This window comes from Sebastes fasciatus, chromosome 14 (genome assembly GCF_043250625.1).
Source record: "Sebastes fasciatus isolate fSebFas1 chromosome 14, fSebFas1.pri, whole genome shotgun sequence".
Taxonomy (NCBI): Eukaryota; Metazoa; Chordata; class Actinopteri; order Perciformes; family Sebastidae; genus Sebastes; species Sebastes fasciatus.
The window spans coordinates 14,924,361-14,940,842 of NC_133808.1; the positions used below are offsets into that span (position 1 = coordinate 14,924,361).

At 39.4% G+C, this 16,482-nt stretch overlaps 1 protein-coding gene across 1 annotated transcript; it reads right to left on the bottom strand.

Annotated features, from left to right (window-relative positions):
- Positions 1-365: 365 nt before the first annotated feature.
- Positions 366-14,053, bottom strand: glra2 (glycine receptor, alpha 2). The gene is made up of 9 exons (XM_074659142.1): positions 13,462-14,053; positions 12,700-12,821; positions 9,760-9,827; positions 7,210-7,433; positions 5,353-5,435; positions 5,125-5,262; positions 4,823-5,037; positions 2,099-2,248; positions 366-647 (listed from the first exon to the last, which is right to left on the bottom strand). Exons 1-9 carry the CDS (start codon positions 13,548-13,550, stop codon positions 366-368), a joined length of 1,371 nt encoding a protein of 456 aa, XP_074515243.1. The 5' UTR covers positions 13,551-14,053.
- Between the last annotated feature and the right edge of the window lie 2,429 nt (positions 14,054-16,482).

Here is a 16,482-nt window from a genome sequence, read left to right on the forward strand (position 1 = left end):
TGGAATGTGTCTTTGTTCCTTGTACAGACGCCAAGGCAGAATTGATTGTTAAAAAACAAATTGGTCCATCTTCTCCAGCTTGTTACTAAGCCTTGATTTTAAAACCATTTTTTCCAGATTTGTCAGGAAATATTATGCAGCAGTACAACAACAACAAAAAAGCATCTGTGTCTCAAGAGCTGTTCACATTACCAGAACATGAGCATTACTGTATGATGTACGAACATTATACATTATCCCTGAAAGAACACCACCATCATCACTACCACCTGTCAATGCACAGCCTCCCGTTTCATCTCGCCGTGCTTTCCGAGCATTTCTCAATCTGAGAAATGAAAACAATTAAATGTTTTGTTTGTAAGTCTTTACTTTTGTTGGATTCCCTCGTACCTGATGATCTTGTAGGTGACCCAGTAGAAGACGTTGAAGATGAGGAACGCCAGAGGAAAGGCGGCCCTGGAGATAGTGTCTATCCTCTTGGCTCTGTCCACAAACTTCTTCTTCATGGTGTCTATGTCCTTGGGGACTGGCGGTGGAGGGTTCGGAGCCGGAGCGGCGTTCTTAACAGCTGTGCCGTCCTTCGTTGGTAGACACTGACTCATATTGTAGCCAGCAAAATTAAAGCGGCCTTCACGCATATCATCATCCTGAAAAAAAAGATCAGACGCACATATGGACAGAATGAGACTCAAAGACTGCAGCTCAAATTATAGGCTTTACTTCTTAATTCTCAGTGTTGCTGTTAGCAATGTGAACTTACATGTACAGTAATCATGAGATAACACTTTTAAATTAAAAACAGATAACCTGATGCACTTTAATGATAAACCGCTTAGAACGACTGCTCAGGGGATGAATCCAAGGCGACGTTCACACTGCAAGCTTTCGTGCTCAATTCTGATTTATTGCTCAGATCAGATTTTTGTTCACATTACTTTTTAAAGGTGGCCAATTATCAGAATCCAGTGCAAGCATGTGCAAAAGACAACAAAGACGTCACATGAAGCACGCTGTCGTACGCAAGTAAACATGGAGGTAATCGAAGTCAGCGTTTATGGTTTCATTTATAAGTGGAAGCCAGCAAATTTGTGAGCAGATGATAACTTAGATGCATTTTTAATTATGGCTTTTTGTGGAGCAATGGCTGCTACTTCTGTACGGAGGTGGATGTCGAGTTGGTACCAGGAGTGGTGGGATCGTGACATGAATTGCTTCACAGTGCAGAATTGGGACGAATGACAATCTAGATTGACATAAATGTCATACAAATTCCATAATGACCGTTCAGACCGAGGTCGCATTGCAAAAAATCAGACATGTATCTGATTTAGGACCACTTATATGAAAGTGGCCCCAAATCTGAATTGCGAAGATCAGATTCTATGTGATTTGTACTTTCACTATTTATACTACTAATATCCAAGAGTCTACGGATGAAGTTAGCCACAGCGTGTTTTGCGACAGCATGCTAGCAAGTTTTGTAGGTATTTGGTCATAAACCAAAGACCTGATGATGATTACTCATTGGTCATCCTGATTTTCCATTTAGTATTTTTTCTATCATTATTTTGGTCTATTTACGCACTCTTATCTGAAACAAGGGTCCAAGTAGACATTGTCATATTGTAAAGCCATGCATTGTGATTTGGGCAATATAAATAAGATTAACTTGACTTGTTGACGAAGGTTTGTACCAAATATCATGGCAATGCATTTAATAGATATTGAAACAACGTAATGAAATACACAAAGGTCAACCTCATGGTGCCTAGGGGATTGCCAAGTTATTATTATTTGGGAGCCATGAATGTCTGTGCCAAATTTTGTACCGATTGACCTGGTAGATGTTGAGATATTTCACTGTCTAAGTGAAAGATTTGACCTTTGACCTGTTGGTGGCGCTAGAGGAAAAGTCATTAGGATTCATCCTCTGGGTACCATGAATGCTTGTACAAAAATTGAATGGCAATCCATTTAATAGTTGCCAAGATATTTCAAGCCAACTGACGAGCGTTGCCATCGTCACACACCGCTATTATGGCTAAAAAAAGAAGTTTGATAACCAAACAGCAACCTTGTACAAACTTTGAAAGCCTACCTTGTGATTCCTCTTTTGTCTTCGCCTCAGGCGAAGGAACTCTTTCTGTTGCCTGGAGACAAAATTAACCCCAGCATATTCTAGCAATGCAGCAAATACAAAGAGCAGACACACAGCCATCCAGATATCAATGGCTTTCACGTAAGAGACCTGGGAGAGAAAACAGAGTTCACTTGTTAGATCCTCCAAGGTGACAGCATCAGCTAACAGTTCACATGCAGTATCAATTTATGCTTTGACTTTGTAGATTCATTTTAAGCCGTAGATCTGTTGTGATCTGCAGTTGTAGTTTCTCCCTTTCTCCCTTTCTAGTCCTAACTGAGGCTTCTAAATGACTGTAATTCTAGGTAATGTTTGCCAACAAGTGTATCAGAACTGCCAGTAATGTCAGTGATTGTACGGCCATAAACAGCGGGATATAATTGCTGCCTTCTTTACCAAAAAGAAAGAGAACTGTAGTATTAGTCTGTACCTTTAGAAAGTGAGGATGAAGTTGAAAGTCTTTACTGTTCGTCAGTGTGACCACATAGAGTAACGCCATGACAGCTGATTAGCATGTGGAGAAAACAGCTCAGTTTTTCGAGGGCAGTTAAGGCGTACTAAATTATTGTTTTCTTGAATCGGGGCTCTCGGAGGCTTCCCTTTAAATATTTATCAGTACGCGTGTCTTTTTATGTGAGGAATCTCTGACGTGCTCAGGTGCACACTGATGCGTCAAGAGCGATTGATCATCAAGATCAGACTCTCAGTGCCTGTAAGTACCCTTCACAATATGTGCATGGCAATTTATCCTGATTGAATATACGCTACCACTGCCGTCGGCTATATGTAGCCTGCATATGATCTTCACTGCTGTAGCAAAAATGCACCAGCCAGGTCAAAAGAGCTGCCCAGTTATGGCTTAATCATCCCTGAAATACGGTGTTTCTTATCCACTGCACTACAGTGGCTTTCACATGACGGACGAAAGAGACCCAACTGTGTCACTTTCGAAGTACTTCAAACAGTCAGCAGTGAATTATCATTCATTCATCGCTGGTTCTAGTATCGTCTTCTTCTTGTTAATTTGTCTTCATATTCTGCTGGGTCATGAATCTGTTCTCTGTCTGAAACAATTACATGTTGTTTGCATGATACAGTAACAGTCAGAGAGAAGAAAATAACACCCATTTAAGCTCCCAAGAAAATAGAAACATTACAATAGTAATTGATCTATTGAGTGCTCTTGCACAGATGTGTTATTTAACCATAAACTACAGTGTCATACATGGCAAATGCTTCATTTCCATGTTTTTATTTTTTTAGTCCGACACGTCTTAAAATGTGAATACATGTATATATTTAGATATGTTTTCCAGCAATGAATTGATTACATGAAGGAGGCACCAAACGTTATATATAACCCTTCATCATTTTCATGTAATAAACAAGTTACAGTGGCCTGTCCTATTAGGCCATGCGTAGTTTATGAATGTCTCTCTATCTGAGTAGCCAAACTTGATTTAAACATTTCTACAAAAGTGCCGCTATTCATATTCTTTTGCTCATTCTCAAAGTTACAATCTTGAAGATCTCCGTTTCGTTCTCTTTGGCGGCACCTATGCCGATAAGCAGTAATTGCAGGGGTGTTTTTTTTGTATCTCTCTTCCCAGAGATCCAAACAGTACCATACAGTAGACTATATAAGAAGTGGACGTAGTCACCGTGACATCACCCAGTGGTTTGTGGACTTCCGTTTTGAAGCCACAAGTTGGTGTTTTGGCCGTCGCCATCAAAAAGGTTATAATTAACTATCATGAACAACGCCTTGGTAGCGACCTGTCAATCACAAGGTAGCCACGCCCTAAAGCATCCCCTGCTTTATGGTCAATATGACTCTAAATGGGACCATAATTTACTAAATGAACATCATGCTGTATTGAAGAAGACTTTAAACTAGCGATTTAGATCATAAACTCATGTTTCATCAACTCATTCAGCCCTACTTGTATTAGTTATTACAGCTGCTAGACTGCTATTGTGGCTGCTTCTATATCTCTCTCTCTCTATCTCTCTCTCTCTCTCTCTCACTCTATCTATCTATCCCCCCAGCCGGTCTCGGCAGATGGCCGCCCGCCCTGCGCCCGGTTCTGCTCCAGGTTTCTTCCCAGTAATCGGGGAGTTTTTCCTGGCCACAGTGCGCTTGGTGGATCCTGTTGGGTCTCAAAACTATGGTGTACGGTCATAGACCTGCTCTACATATAAAGCGTCTTGAGATAACTTCTGTTGTGATTTGACTCTATACAAAAATAAATTGATTTGATTTGATTTGATTTGATGTTTACAATGGTTACTGAGGTAATAAATCAAGTGAGAAGTAGGGTAATTTTCTCATAGACTTCTATACAATCTGACTTAATTTTGCAACCAGAGGAGTCGCTCCCTGCTGGATATTAGAAAGAATGCAAGTTTAAGATACTTCCGCATTGGCTTCACTTTTCAGACCCCGGAGTTGCCCACTGGTCACCACAGACACAGTAAAACTCGTAAAACTGCAAATGCAAGGGCTTTCGTCAGTGGGCCATCGGCTTAATAACAATTGTGTTACCTCATTCAATATGTTCTACCAGTACAGGTGTTTATGTGATTTTACACGATTGAGACCTAAAGATTTGACATAAGCACAAGGTTTTAGACCTGCAAAATTCAAACCTTCTGCTGCTGAGAAAACTAAACGAAGCTCACCTTTGGAAGAGAAGCTCTGGAGCCGGAGCTTTGGGTGGTCATGGTAAGCACAGTGGTGATGCCCAGCGCCACTCTGGCAGGAGCAGCATCCATATTGATCCAAAAAGACACCCAGGAGAGGATGACGATGAGGAGGGAGGGGATGTACATCTGGATCAGATAGTACCCCATCTGTCGCTCCAGATGAAAGTTGACTTCTATACAGGTGAATTTACCTGAAACACAAATGCAATTCAGCTACCAGAGCAGGAGAACTGTGTGAATTATAAACAGCATGCGGTTGTGTGTGTGTGTCCTCTGACCGGTGTTGTAGTGTTTAGTACAGTAGCCCAGCTCCTTCTCTTCCCTCATGATGAACTGAGGCAGTGTGAGACCGTCCGACACCTGCACCGCGCCGTTCTCCAGCCACTCGAAGACCAGGTCGTTCATGGTGTACCCGACTAAAGACAGAAAAGAATAGATGAATCAGTATTTAGATATTCAAGTGTAGAAAAGTGTAGCGTCAAAACTGAGACAAAGTCGATACTTACAACTCTCCAGTTGCATTGTGCAAGTCTGGACGTCCATTGGGAAGTTCTTCAGATCCATCGGGCAGGACAGAATGAGAGTCAACCTGAGATGTTAACACAGTAAGATGTAGCGAACAGGCAATGAATATATTTGATTTTGAAAGAAATATATTTGATTAAACCTTGAAGCAGTGGGTCGACACATGAATTGAAAATCATTTTGACACTTTTTTGGGGGGAAATTCTCTGTACTGTGTGCCTTTTTCTCTTCTGATATATCATGTAGGATTCCCTTCAGCAGGTTCCTATCACACTTTCATTACTGCAACGTATTGTTTCTGTGATGCATCGTGGTCCGCAGTCTGCTTCTCACTTGAATGGAGAGAGTGGCTGACCACCTTTCATCTCTCCCGTTGACCCACTCCGCCTCCACACCTGAGCCTCCAAATGGACTCCAAATTGATCCGCTTCGTGTCGCGTCGTCGCAGAGAGAATTGAATGCTGCGTGTGATTGAAGTTGTATTGAAATGAAATGAAACACATATTCATATCTGGTACTGAGTTTTGCCCAAATTTGGGGCCCTTTAAAATGTCATCCATCCTGACTGCGTTTTGCGCTTCCCGCAATGCTTTTTATGGAGTATAAAAAGAGACAAACATGAAGAAGGATTCCCATTTTTATCTTTGGATTCTCAACAATGCCCCTAAGATTAGCTTTGCCCTCTTTCAATCAGTATTCTTTTATTAAAAATCTGCATTGCGTATGAGGATGTACTGCTCTTCAGTGAATTATGCCATTTCAAAGGAGTGATCATAATGAGATAAAATCCATTTAAAACTGTATCCTTTAGATTGACAGTCTTTGATGTTTGAGAGGAAATGTAAGAAAAGCAATAAGAGAACATGTCCTGGGGTGATCTATGCATCGGAGCTTTTGGTTCTCTGAAGTCTCATTTTTCACTCGGCACAGATTCCTGCCTCAGCTACAGACCTACAGTGCCAAACGCTGTAAACTAGGGCTGCAACTAACAATTCTATTCATTATTGACTAGTCTGCTGATTATTTTCTCAATTAATCCCTTAGCCTGTGGCACGCCAGCAGTGAAAAATATGTAAAAAAGACAAAGAGTCCAGAAAAATGTCAGTTTACGATCAAAGAAAACAAAGAAAACCTGAATATATTTACATTTGAAAAGCTTGAACCACTCAATATTTGCTGTTTTTGCATACTTATTTTTTCTTAACCATTATTAAAAATAGTTGCAGTCAAATAATCGACTGAATGGTTTCGCTCTAGTGTAAACCTCCATCTTTAAAGGAACAGTTTGTAGCATTTGGCGACACCTAGTGGTGTGGTTGCAGATTGCAACCAACTGAGTACTCCTCCGCTCACTCCTCCCTTTTCTAAGTCTGCGGTAATGTGAGCCGCCAAAACCGTGGTAACGCCGTTCACCTCACCGAGAGGCCATCCTTACCTCAATAACACTACTTTAGGAGCAACGGAAGTCAGACGGCTGGCCGTTATCGCAGTTTCACAAGCATGTCGGAGAACTACGGTGGCCTTCAGGTTACGTAAAAATGGAAAAGGAGCCAGTGTTTGGTTTGTCCGTTCTGGGCTACTGTAGAAACATGGCGGAGAAACATGACGGACTCTGTGAAGGGGACCCGCTCCCTATGTAGATATGAAGGGCTCATTCTAAGTTGACGAAAACCCAACGATTCTTAGTTTTAGGGGATTATACACTAATGAAAACATACTTATGAATATTACATTCCATTTCTTCCAATAGATCTCCTGAAACGTTACACACTGTTCCCTTAATTTTTCAATAATTTCTAATTCTGTTGTTGTTTATAACAGCATGTCCAACACTTCACCTGATACTGTAAAGGACGGTCCCATCCTTGAAGATCCGCAGCAGCTTGTTGTCTGTGGTGACATCATGGAAGTTGGCCCCCTTCTCGTTGGCGAAGAAGAGGTCGGGCTTCCATATGGAGTCCAACATGGACGGGTCCAGGTCCAGGGAGGAATCTGGGTATTTACTATACGCCAGCCGAGGGTCATTCCACTTCTGCCGCAGGAAGATGTTCACCCTGTAATCCTGCAGAGATGACAAGCGGCTTTGCATATTTTGTCGACCAGTGATGGGGGTTATGAGAAAGCAGTCGACGGTATCCACATTAAATATTATATATCCTCCTTTTGATGAGGTAAATAGTGTTACGTCTTCATGATTATTCTAATCCACAAAAATGCATCCATCATAGATAAAATGATAATAGATAGTAAGCAAGCATCTATACCAATCTTTTTGTGCTACTTAATATTTCTACCTCACCATATTTCAGATGATATTGTACTTTTACTCCTTTTACTACCACTCACTACATTTATTTGACAGCTTTAGTTACTTTGTAGATATCAATATGGGATCATCTTAAAAACATTATGATAGATTATTTACACAACAGTATGTGAAGCAGTTAAAATGATCTCCACTTTGACCTTTGACCTTCAACATTAAATTGCTCTTTAAACATGAATGCATATAAAATAGTAATCCAATAATATAAAGTATATATTAGTGCTCTGGAAGGGGCCACTCTGCACCATGAGTACTTTTGAAACTTTAAGTGCATTTTGCTGCTAATACTTCTTTACTTTTATTTTACTCTTTCACATTCACTCAGTTACAATTGTGATAATACAAAACATTTTATATTTACATTATATATTAATAACAACAAATGACAAATAATGAAATGGATGAAGAACGAAAAATTAATTTCAAAGCACATTCGGCAAAATCTATATCATCCAACAACTCCAGGTCAGTGGTTGCCAACCTTTTCCCTTAAGGGACCCTTTTTCTATCATTGAGTAAACCAACGACCCCTGACTAAGTATCATATAACATATTATATTCAATGCATAACAATAACGGTACAGAACAACTGATAAACTGTACAATTAACTCAAATAGTGAACCCAGTAACTGAAGGAAGTTTGTGTAAAATGAGAAATTTTGATGAATTTATTTTGAGAAACTTTTAATACAACTTTTTTTGTCTGTATTATGTTATTTTTAAATTTTAAAATTTTTAGCAATCATACATATTTAATAGACTTTTTTTGTTGAAAAAATCAGTGTTTTCTTCTCCCTGATTCTTGGCCATTGTTCTATTAGCTCTTTGGTTGTTTTAACTGCGTACTTTTCTAATACAGCACAAGGTTATTTAAGAGTGAGGGAAAGCCTCTGTGAATATAACTTCATCCATTATTATCCATTATATGTAACTTCTTATCCTATTCAGGGTCGCAGGAGGGCTGGAGCCGATCCCAGCTGACATTAGGCAAAGCTGTTTATATCTTAAATAATAAACCAAACTTTAAAAATAACAATTTCATTTAGTTTTCTTCACATAAATAAATAAAATTCATACAGGCCAAGTGAATATTTTTAAAATAAGTTTACGCCCTTTAAAATCAAGAAGGCCTTTGCGACTGCCTATGAAACTTTGGCGACCCTTAGTGGGGTCAGGACCTCCTCCCTGTTGGGAACCAGTTATCTAAGAGTCTATATAATCTTAAATTCATACATGTGTTCACATGACCAGCTTGCTGATAACCTATGTTTCCAAGTTGCATTAGCAAACCACTGACCTTATAATAACTTTTCTTATGAACCATAATTATGTAAGAGCCATTATAGAAAGCTGATGGTAGATTCATAAGATGTGGTGGCTGATGAGGAAAACTCTGACAGTAGTAAAGTGAGCGTCACAGAAGCTGCAGTTGCTCAGAGTAATTGATATGTCACGATGATGAGAGGCCCTTATGTTGTTTGACATTTCATCAGAATATTGGCGGTTCCAAATATTTGCATGCCGTGTCTAAAGCTGTGTAATTCCCTGGCAATCTCATGAGCTCCAGCTCCTGCGCAAATTAACATCCTTCATTCACAATCTAAGTAGTTATTATCACTCATTATGAATCCTTTGATCAGGACGAGGTTCCATGCAGCCTTGCAGGTTTTTATATTTTTACCCCTTTAGGCAGCTGGATGCCTTCACACATCACATAATTTGTAGATCAGCTTGTTTGAAAGCACCAACCCACATTTATCGGCTGCACTTTAAGTGACTTACTGGTTAGGATTTATTGTCTTAATTATTCAGTGTTGGCTAACATGTGTGTATAAGGGGCATCATGGGAGAAGAAACCAATACTTGCTTGCATGTAAGACAGATTTTAAATTTTTAATGTTCTCCAATGGAACCGCCAATAGACTCTTTGATGGCAAAAACAAAGTCTTTCTGTGAACAGGTAGATACAGCGATGATGAAAAATAGATTAGGTAAAAAACAGGATGATTCAGTCTTAACTCCTGAGCAAAGGTCAGGGCTTTATGTTCGAGCATAACTCACCATTGTAGTTTCTGCTATAGAACCAAAGCTGTTGATAAATATGTTGCAGGTAACATTAACTGGTGGACCTGCAGGTTGAGGGGATAGATAACACATTGTGCAGAAATCAGCCAAAAACGACCAGAGGAACTCACCATGGTTGTCTCTGTGACAGAGCCGAAACTGTTGATAAAAATATTGCATGTAACGTTTACGGGGGAACCTGCGAAACGGAATGACAATGACATGACAGGGGAAAAAAAGAGCCTTAAACCATATCATCAAGGACGACTGGGTCTGGAGCGGTGAAGATGTTTCATCAGGAAATTTGGGTTCACTAGCTGCTGTTTCACTGTGTATGTCAGCATGCATTAATACCAACCAGCACCAGTTTTCTTTCTTTTCTTATTTTATAGGAGCTGCAGGAGTGGATGGTGACAGGTTGCATGCTCTGTTTAACCAGATGCCCAAGCTCACATAAGGACCCATGTTTTTTCTGCTGAAATTTGTTGTTAAAATGCAGTCAAACTAAATATAATACCTGGTGATGAAATCAAACTGTGTCAGCTTGTTATAATCTTCATAATTATATAGTGATCTTGTGTGTTGTCATCTTTTGTAAACTCACTTTTTCTTCATCATGTCTTTCAAAATTCAGCAGAGGATACATGCACACAAAGATAAACGCATGCACACACTCAAACATTTAGAGTTGCAAAGCGATCAGCCGAATAATCGAATAATAATCGATCGACAGAAAGTTAATCTGCATCAAAGTTTTAAGTAATTTTTTAAGTTAAAGAAAATCACTGGTTCCTACTTCTCAAATGTGCATATTTTCTTAATATTTTCTTGGACTGTTGGTCAGAAAAATCCAGCAATTTTATAAACAAATAATCAATGAATCAAGAAAGTATTAGTCTGAATATAGCGTCCTTTTTGTGACCTAAAATTAAGTCTCTTTTGGCAGGTCATATGAAGTCAAAACAAATCTTTTTTCCCTATCCAATAAGTGAAGTTGTAAGCCCTTCACGGTGCCCTTCCCCTGTGCTTTCCTCATCAATATTGCATGGCACTTGGTATTAATATTTGCCTCGGTTTTGTCGTCAGGTAGCCACATTTAACAGCAGAAGCAGAAAAATAAAGCAGTGCCTACCTCACAACAAACTCAGCAAGGAAATCTAGGTCAGCCTTCAGAAAATACAGTTCAACCCCTCTCTTCAAAGCATGACTAGCATGTTCGCAACCGAAAATCATCTGTTTACATCGCAGTGGGTTCATGAGAAAAGTGTTTGTTTTCTAGCTGGAAGATGCTGGATTGTGTGTGTGCGAGACAGGGAGCTAAAACACAGAGAGAATACAAATATAACCAGCATTAAAAATCTAATGCTTTTTTAATCCATGTGTGCTCATCCTCTCTTCATTAGCTAGAAAACAGTTGCTTTCACTTCATCCCTCCCTTGAAAAAACACCAGCCGGTGTTAAACAGGCTGTCCTCCTCCCATCTTTCACCAATCTTGTCAACATTTTCTTTACCAGATGGAGAGTGAGAAGATCTGGGCCATGTGTTTTCTGAATCCTGCTGATCAATCCCTGTGCTACGCTGTCTTGGCTGCTTCAACAACTGGAATCCCCAAACACCTACCCACCCCAACAACAAATCCCAGCCCACCTGACCCAGCCTGGAGTGGCCCTGAGCACCTCTCCTCCTCACTCAGCTCCGTTCCAGTGACAGATGCTGTGTCTGTCTGTCCCCCAGCAGCATCACAGCATCAACAACACAGGAAGTCGGTAGCCTGCAGCCTCGCCACGGGGGCACCAACCATCACTTGGCCTGTCATGGTGGCAAACCCTGTCTGTGACTGTCATATTTATAAGCCATTTTTGTTGTTGTTTCCAAATGATTACTTAATAATGGATATATGGATTCTATATGTTACATGATTTTACCAAATGAAAACAAGATAAGATAAGATAAGATAAGATGAACCTTTATTAATCCCCGGAGGGAAATTCAGGTGTCATCAGCAAACAGAGTGACACACAGGAGAGGTAAAGGTATACAAAAATTATAAAAACAATAAATAGAGATATAAAAGATACAGAGTGAATGGGTGAACATAGTGTGTGCATTCTGAACAATAGATAAATGTAGTATGTACATATATGCAGTCTATAAAGTGGTATATAGGATGTATAGTGTAAAGTAAGTGTAAAGTGCGCCAGTGGTTTGAGTCCAAGATGGTTGCAGATATAGTGCATGTTTAAAGTTCTTAAAGTCCTCATAGTTCTAGTTAGTGACATAAAGGGCGTGCAATGTTACAATGAGGGGTTAGTTGGTGATTTAATTCAAGCCAGGACAACAATGTGACTGTCAACTGCAATGATTGATTGTTCGTAGCATCAGATAACAGTCAGTGGATCTTCAGATAAGTAATAATGTCAGAGTCTGGTGTGTTTAGGGTGGGGGGTTGAATACTGTATTCTGCATGCATATCCTCCTGGGAACCGAGTTAAAAAAAGGGTCTTCCAATAACTTTCTTTTTGCGATTTCCTTCCTATTTAGGGTTAAAAGAAAATCTTAACAATTTAGGCTTGTTAAACTTTATTTTTATTGTCCACTGTGTAGTGGACTACAGGACTATTTCAGTGTGAAAAGACTAGAAAAATTTACAAATTATGGCTGTAGAGTGATATTAAACCAAACATACATTCAAATTGATAAAAAAAAACCCACACATGCTATATCACTGGAAAGCCTAGGATGTCCTCTTTGCAATTCACCAGGGGTTGATAGAGTAGGTCAAAAGAGTAAGAGGATCAATGTGTGGCTGGGTCTCAGGAGGATAATTATACATCACACCGTCTGTGTTTCTGTGGTTTTGTTGTAAAGGTATAAGACTCAGTGTAAAGTGAGGTGTGTGAAAATTCCCAAGAAGCAAAAAACAGTGATGAACAAACCTTTGAAATTGGGTCTTATTCGTGCGTCATACCCAGACGTGCGACCCATGAGTGAGTCCAGAAAGTCTGATGGAGACATGTTGGAGGATGATCTGGAATCGTGCTCCTTGGCATCCACAACTCTATGACACACACATATACATAAACACACACAGAGTGGAAAAAAATCACTTTATCAGGCTGAAGTCGTGGCTGAAAACCAACCAGGAGTTAAAGCTTATCTGTCGCCTAGCAGCTGCCTGCAGGAGTGATGGGCAAGCACAGGGAAACTAGAAAATGCCTTTAAGAGCACACACGTATCAGACGAATCTGGTGTGATTTCGACGTCGTGGGCATTTTTCCATTTCACGAGAAAGAGCTGTCACATCATGCAATACATGCACAGATATGCCATCATGTTGTAATTTCATATGAACACATTGTAGGATTGCTGTTATGATGACACAAGAGATTCAATAATAATACCATTCCGTGCGTAAATCTCAATAAATCTAATTATATGATATTTTATTTTTATTCTAAGGACCAAATGGTGCTCACAAAAAACAATTCAAACATTTTGAAAATGCAGAGTAACTTTAGTCAATCCTAATCAAAGCAGCACTCAAGCAATTACCAACTTGGTCTGTGCAGAAAGAACTGATAGATCATATAGTTTCATTAATTATAACTAAATGATCTTTTCCAAACTTTAGTTTAGGGGGAGACATTATTTGTTTTCAATCTATGAAATAATATATTTGGTAAAATGAATTGGCCTACCTGAAGTTGTTTGTCTCCATGAAATATGTGAATAAAGCTGCCAAGATCTTAATAATAAAGGAGCGATTCATTCCCGGTGGTTTTCCCATGTGCTCACTCTTTTATTTCTTCCATATTATGTTGACATTTGGTCAAACACATAATCCAAATCGCCAAAGCGCCTCTCTCTTCCTCTTCCTGACCAAGTCGTGGGCGTTTGGGTGTTCTTGTGTCACACAACAAAAACAAAAACACAGGAGACATTCCTCAACGCAGCCACGGATCATAGTTTAGTTTCATGAAAAACTCCCAAAGACAGATTTCTCGAAGCGGAGGTGTGAAGAAACATCAGTCCAGTGATCAGACGCAGAGAGGAAGAAACTCCAGAAAAACGCATCAGATGGAAGCTTTTTTTTTTTTCTTTCTATTTTTTCTCTCAGATCTCTAAATAGCTCTCTCTGTGAGGACAACCCTGCTGCCCTGTCTTGTTACTTGTGAAGTGAAGTCTCTCTCAGGTGGAGCCTCGTCCTCTGTTGAGGAATGAATGAGGAGTGAAACGCCTTTTCTCATTTCAGCACTTGGACAGCTCCCGGCTCCATGACGCGCAAGCGCGAGGCTTTAAAAAGTGGCGCACGTGAGCTGGTTTCCAATAAGTCCAATAAACGAGAGAGGTAATCATCAGAAAACACAATCCAAAACTATTGTCTTCAGTGCGTGTTACATAACGAAAAAGTGTCAGTTTTTAAATGGCACATCTGTCTGGAGCTGCACATCATGGATCAACTGTCTTTAAGGTTTCCCAGTTGGTGTAATTAAGTACAAGCAATTACATGGATAATGTGGGGAGTCTACTGTTTATTGTTTACTTGTTTTGCACAATTATAATAATTGTAATTACAATTTTTGTTTTGGATCAAAATTGGAGTGCAAATATTGCCTTTGTCTATTTTTTTTGTTTTGTTCTTGAGGACCCTGATCCTCATTTTAGGATTGGTCTGCATTTGTTCAGTAGTAGGTGAGACTCAGTACTGCCTTTTGCCTTTTTAACCCCATTGGGTAAGTATATGGTCACCAAGGAGGAACCACACTGAAAAAAAAGTTGCAAAATTTCTTTTTTTGTTTTGTTTTGTTTATTTATTTATTTTTTTCAATGATGGTGATTCCAGTACATCTCCTTTCTCCCAAGTGAAATACATCTGCCAACTTTTTTCTGATTAATATATTGGTACCTACTTATTTGTAACAAATTATATATTGAAGTACTGAAGTCAGTAGTGTTAGAAAAAATGACATGATTTAGATGTGTAAGATGAAATCTGAAGAAATCTAAAGACTATACAACATAACAAAAAAAATAAATGAATAATATACAGTGCAGGAAGAGGCAAAAAAAAAACACTGGGCTTATCTGAAGCCTCCACCTAGAGACAAGATTAATATAAAGAAATAATATGACTACATAATAGTGATAACAAACAATTAGGACAAAATATATATATAATAACAACAATAACAATACAGTAAATATATCAAAAAAGATAAGTGTGTGTGTGTGTGTTGCGTGGAAGTGTATGGTTAGTTTTTGTGAGGAGGATATTGATTTCAATATCTATAAAGATTTCTGGGTAATCGTAACCAAACAACGTTGTGAGAGAGAAACAAATTAAAAGCATAAAAACAGATACATGGACAACATGGGGAAAAGCAATTACAAAACAGCAATTAAATGAACCTTTAAGCGACTTTTGAAACATTTGACAGATGAACAGTTTTTTGATAGATGTGAAAAGCTACTCCATAATTTGGTCCCTTTAAATCTTATTGAAAATGTACCTCTACTAGTGAGGAATTTAGGAGGATGAAGGATTTATTGAACTGCTCAGGAATATTCCCTTCACCAGAAAGTATCTTATAAATAAAAACACATATTTGAGAAATATTGATATCATAAATAGTAAGAATGTGGAGTTTCTTAAATAGAGGACTAGAGGAGATGTGTGACTCTGATCGAGTTGCAATCCTCACAAAACGTACTGTAAATCTACACACTCAACTGTTGATTGATTCAACTTCCTGTGGGTTTATAACATACTCTGAAATCATCCTTGGCTGTGTTTTTACGCAATCTGCTTTTTTGTTGTTGTTGTTGTTCCCAACCTTGTCTGTTTGAGAGCAACCTACATCCTCACAGAGATATGAAAAGTGTAAACAAAAGGACGCACAAGCGAGAAGCCTCTGGGAGAGTATTTGGTACCCCGGTTGCCCTGGAAACAGCAACATCATTGGAAATGCTGAAAGGTTGGCCTCCCAGAGCGAGACGGAAGAGAGCTGACTGACAGACAGAGACACAGACGGAGACGGCAGGAAACACACGATAGGCTGGTCTGAAGCCCAAGGGTGGAGGAACCGAGGTTTACTAGGCCATCACCACCACCACCACGCAGATTCACTCATTACTATCCAATATATATGTATATAAGCTCCTGGTATTGATACAGAGGATGTGTGGGCTGTTCATGGACCACAGGCATGAATGACTCATTCCACATGAACACACACAAGGCATGTGCTGGTGGAAGAAACAGCTCAACTTATAGTGAGAGAAATGGTATTTATTTCATTCACATCAAGCCCAACCACAGATGACTCTCAGCACATCACATGCCTCAACTCTGTGACATATTACACTTTGGTCTGACACTTGGTCACTGACCAGCTTCCAGATCATCATCTTATAGCCAGAGGAGGAGTCATCATGTGTTCTCCTCCTCTCCACCTTTAATGCTGAAGAAGTGTCACGTTGTATCTCATTGTTCACTCATTATTATTCAATATATATATATATATAAGCTCCTTGGTATTGATACAGAGGCAAATGTGGCAGTGTGAGGAGGATGTGTGGGCTGTTTCATGGACAACAGGCATGAATGACTCATTCCACATGAACACACACAAGGCATGTGCTGGTGGAAGATACAGCTAAACTTATAGTGAGAAAAAAAGGTATTTATTTCATTCACATCAAGCCCAACCACAGGCATC

What these genes read in the sequence shown, in the direction of transcription:
- glra2 (XM_074659142.1), bottom strand. Translation starts at nt 13,550, where the DNA reads ATGGGAAAACCACCGGGAATGAATCGCTCCTTTATTATTAAGATCTTG. An exon ending in ATGGAGACAAACAACTTCAG is followed by an intron (nt 12,822 to 13,461) that starts GTAGGCCAATTC and finishes TGTGTGTCATAG; the next exon opens with AGTTGTGGATGCCAAGGAGC. An exon ending in TACTAAACACTACAACACCG is followed by an intron (nt 5,038 to 5,124) that starts GTCAGAGGACAC and finishes TTTGTGTTTCAG; the next exon opens with GTAAATTCACCTGTATAGAA.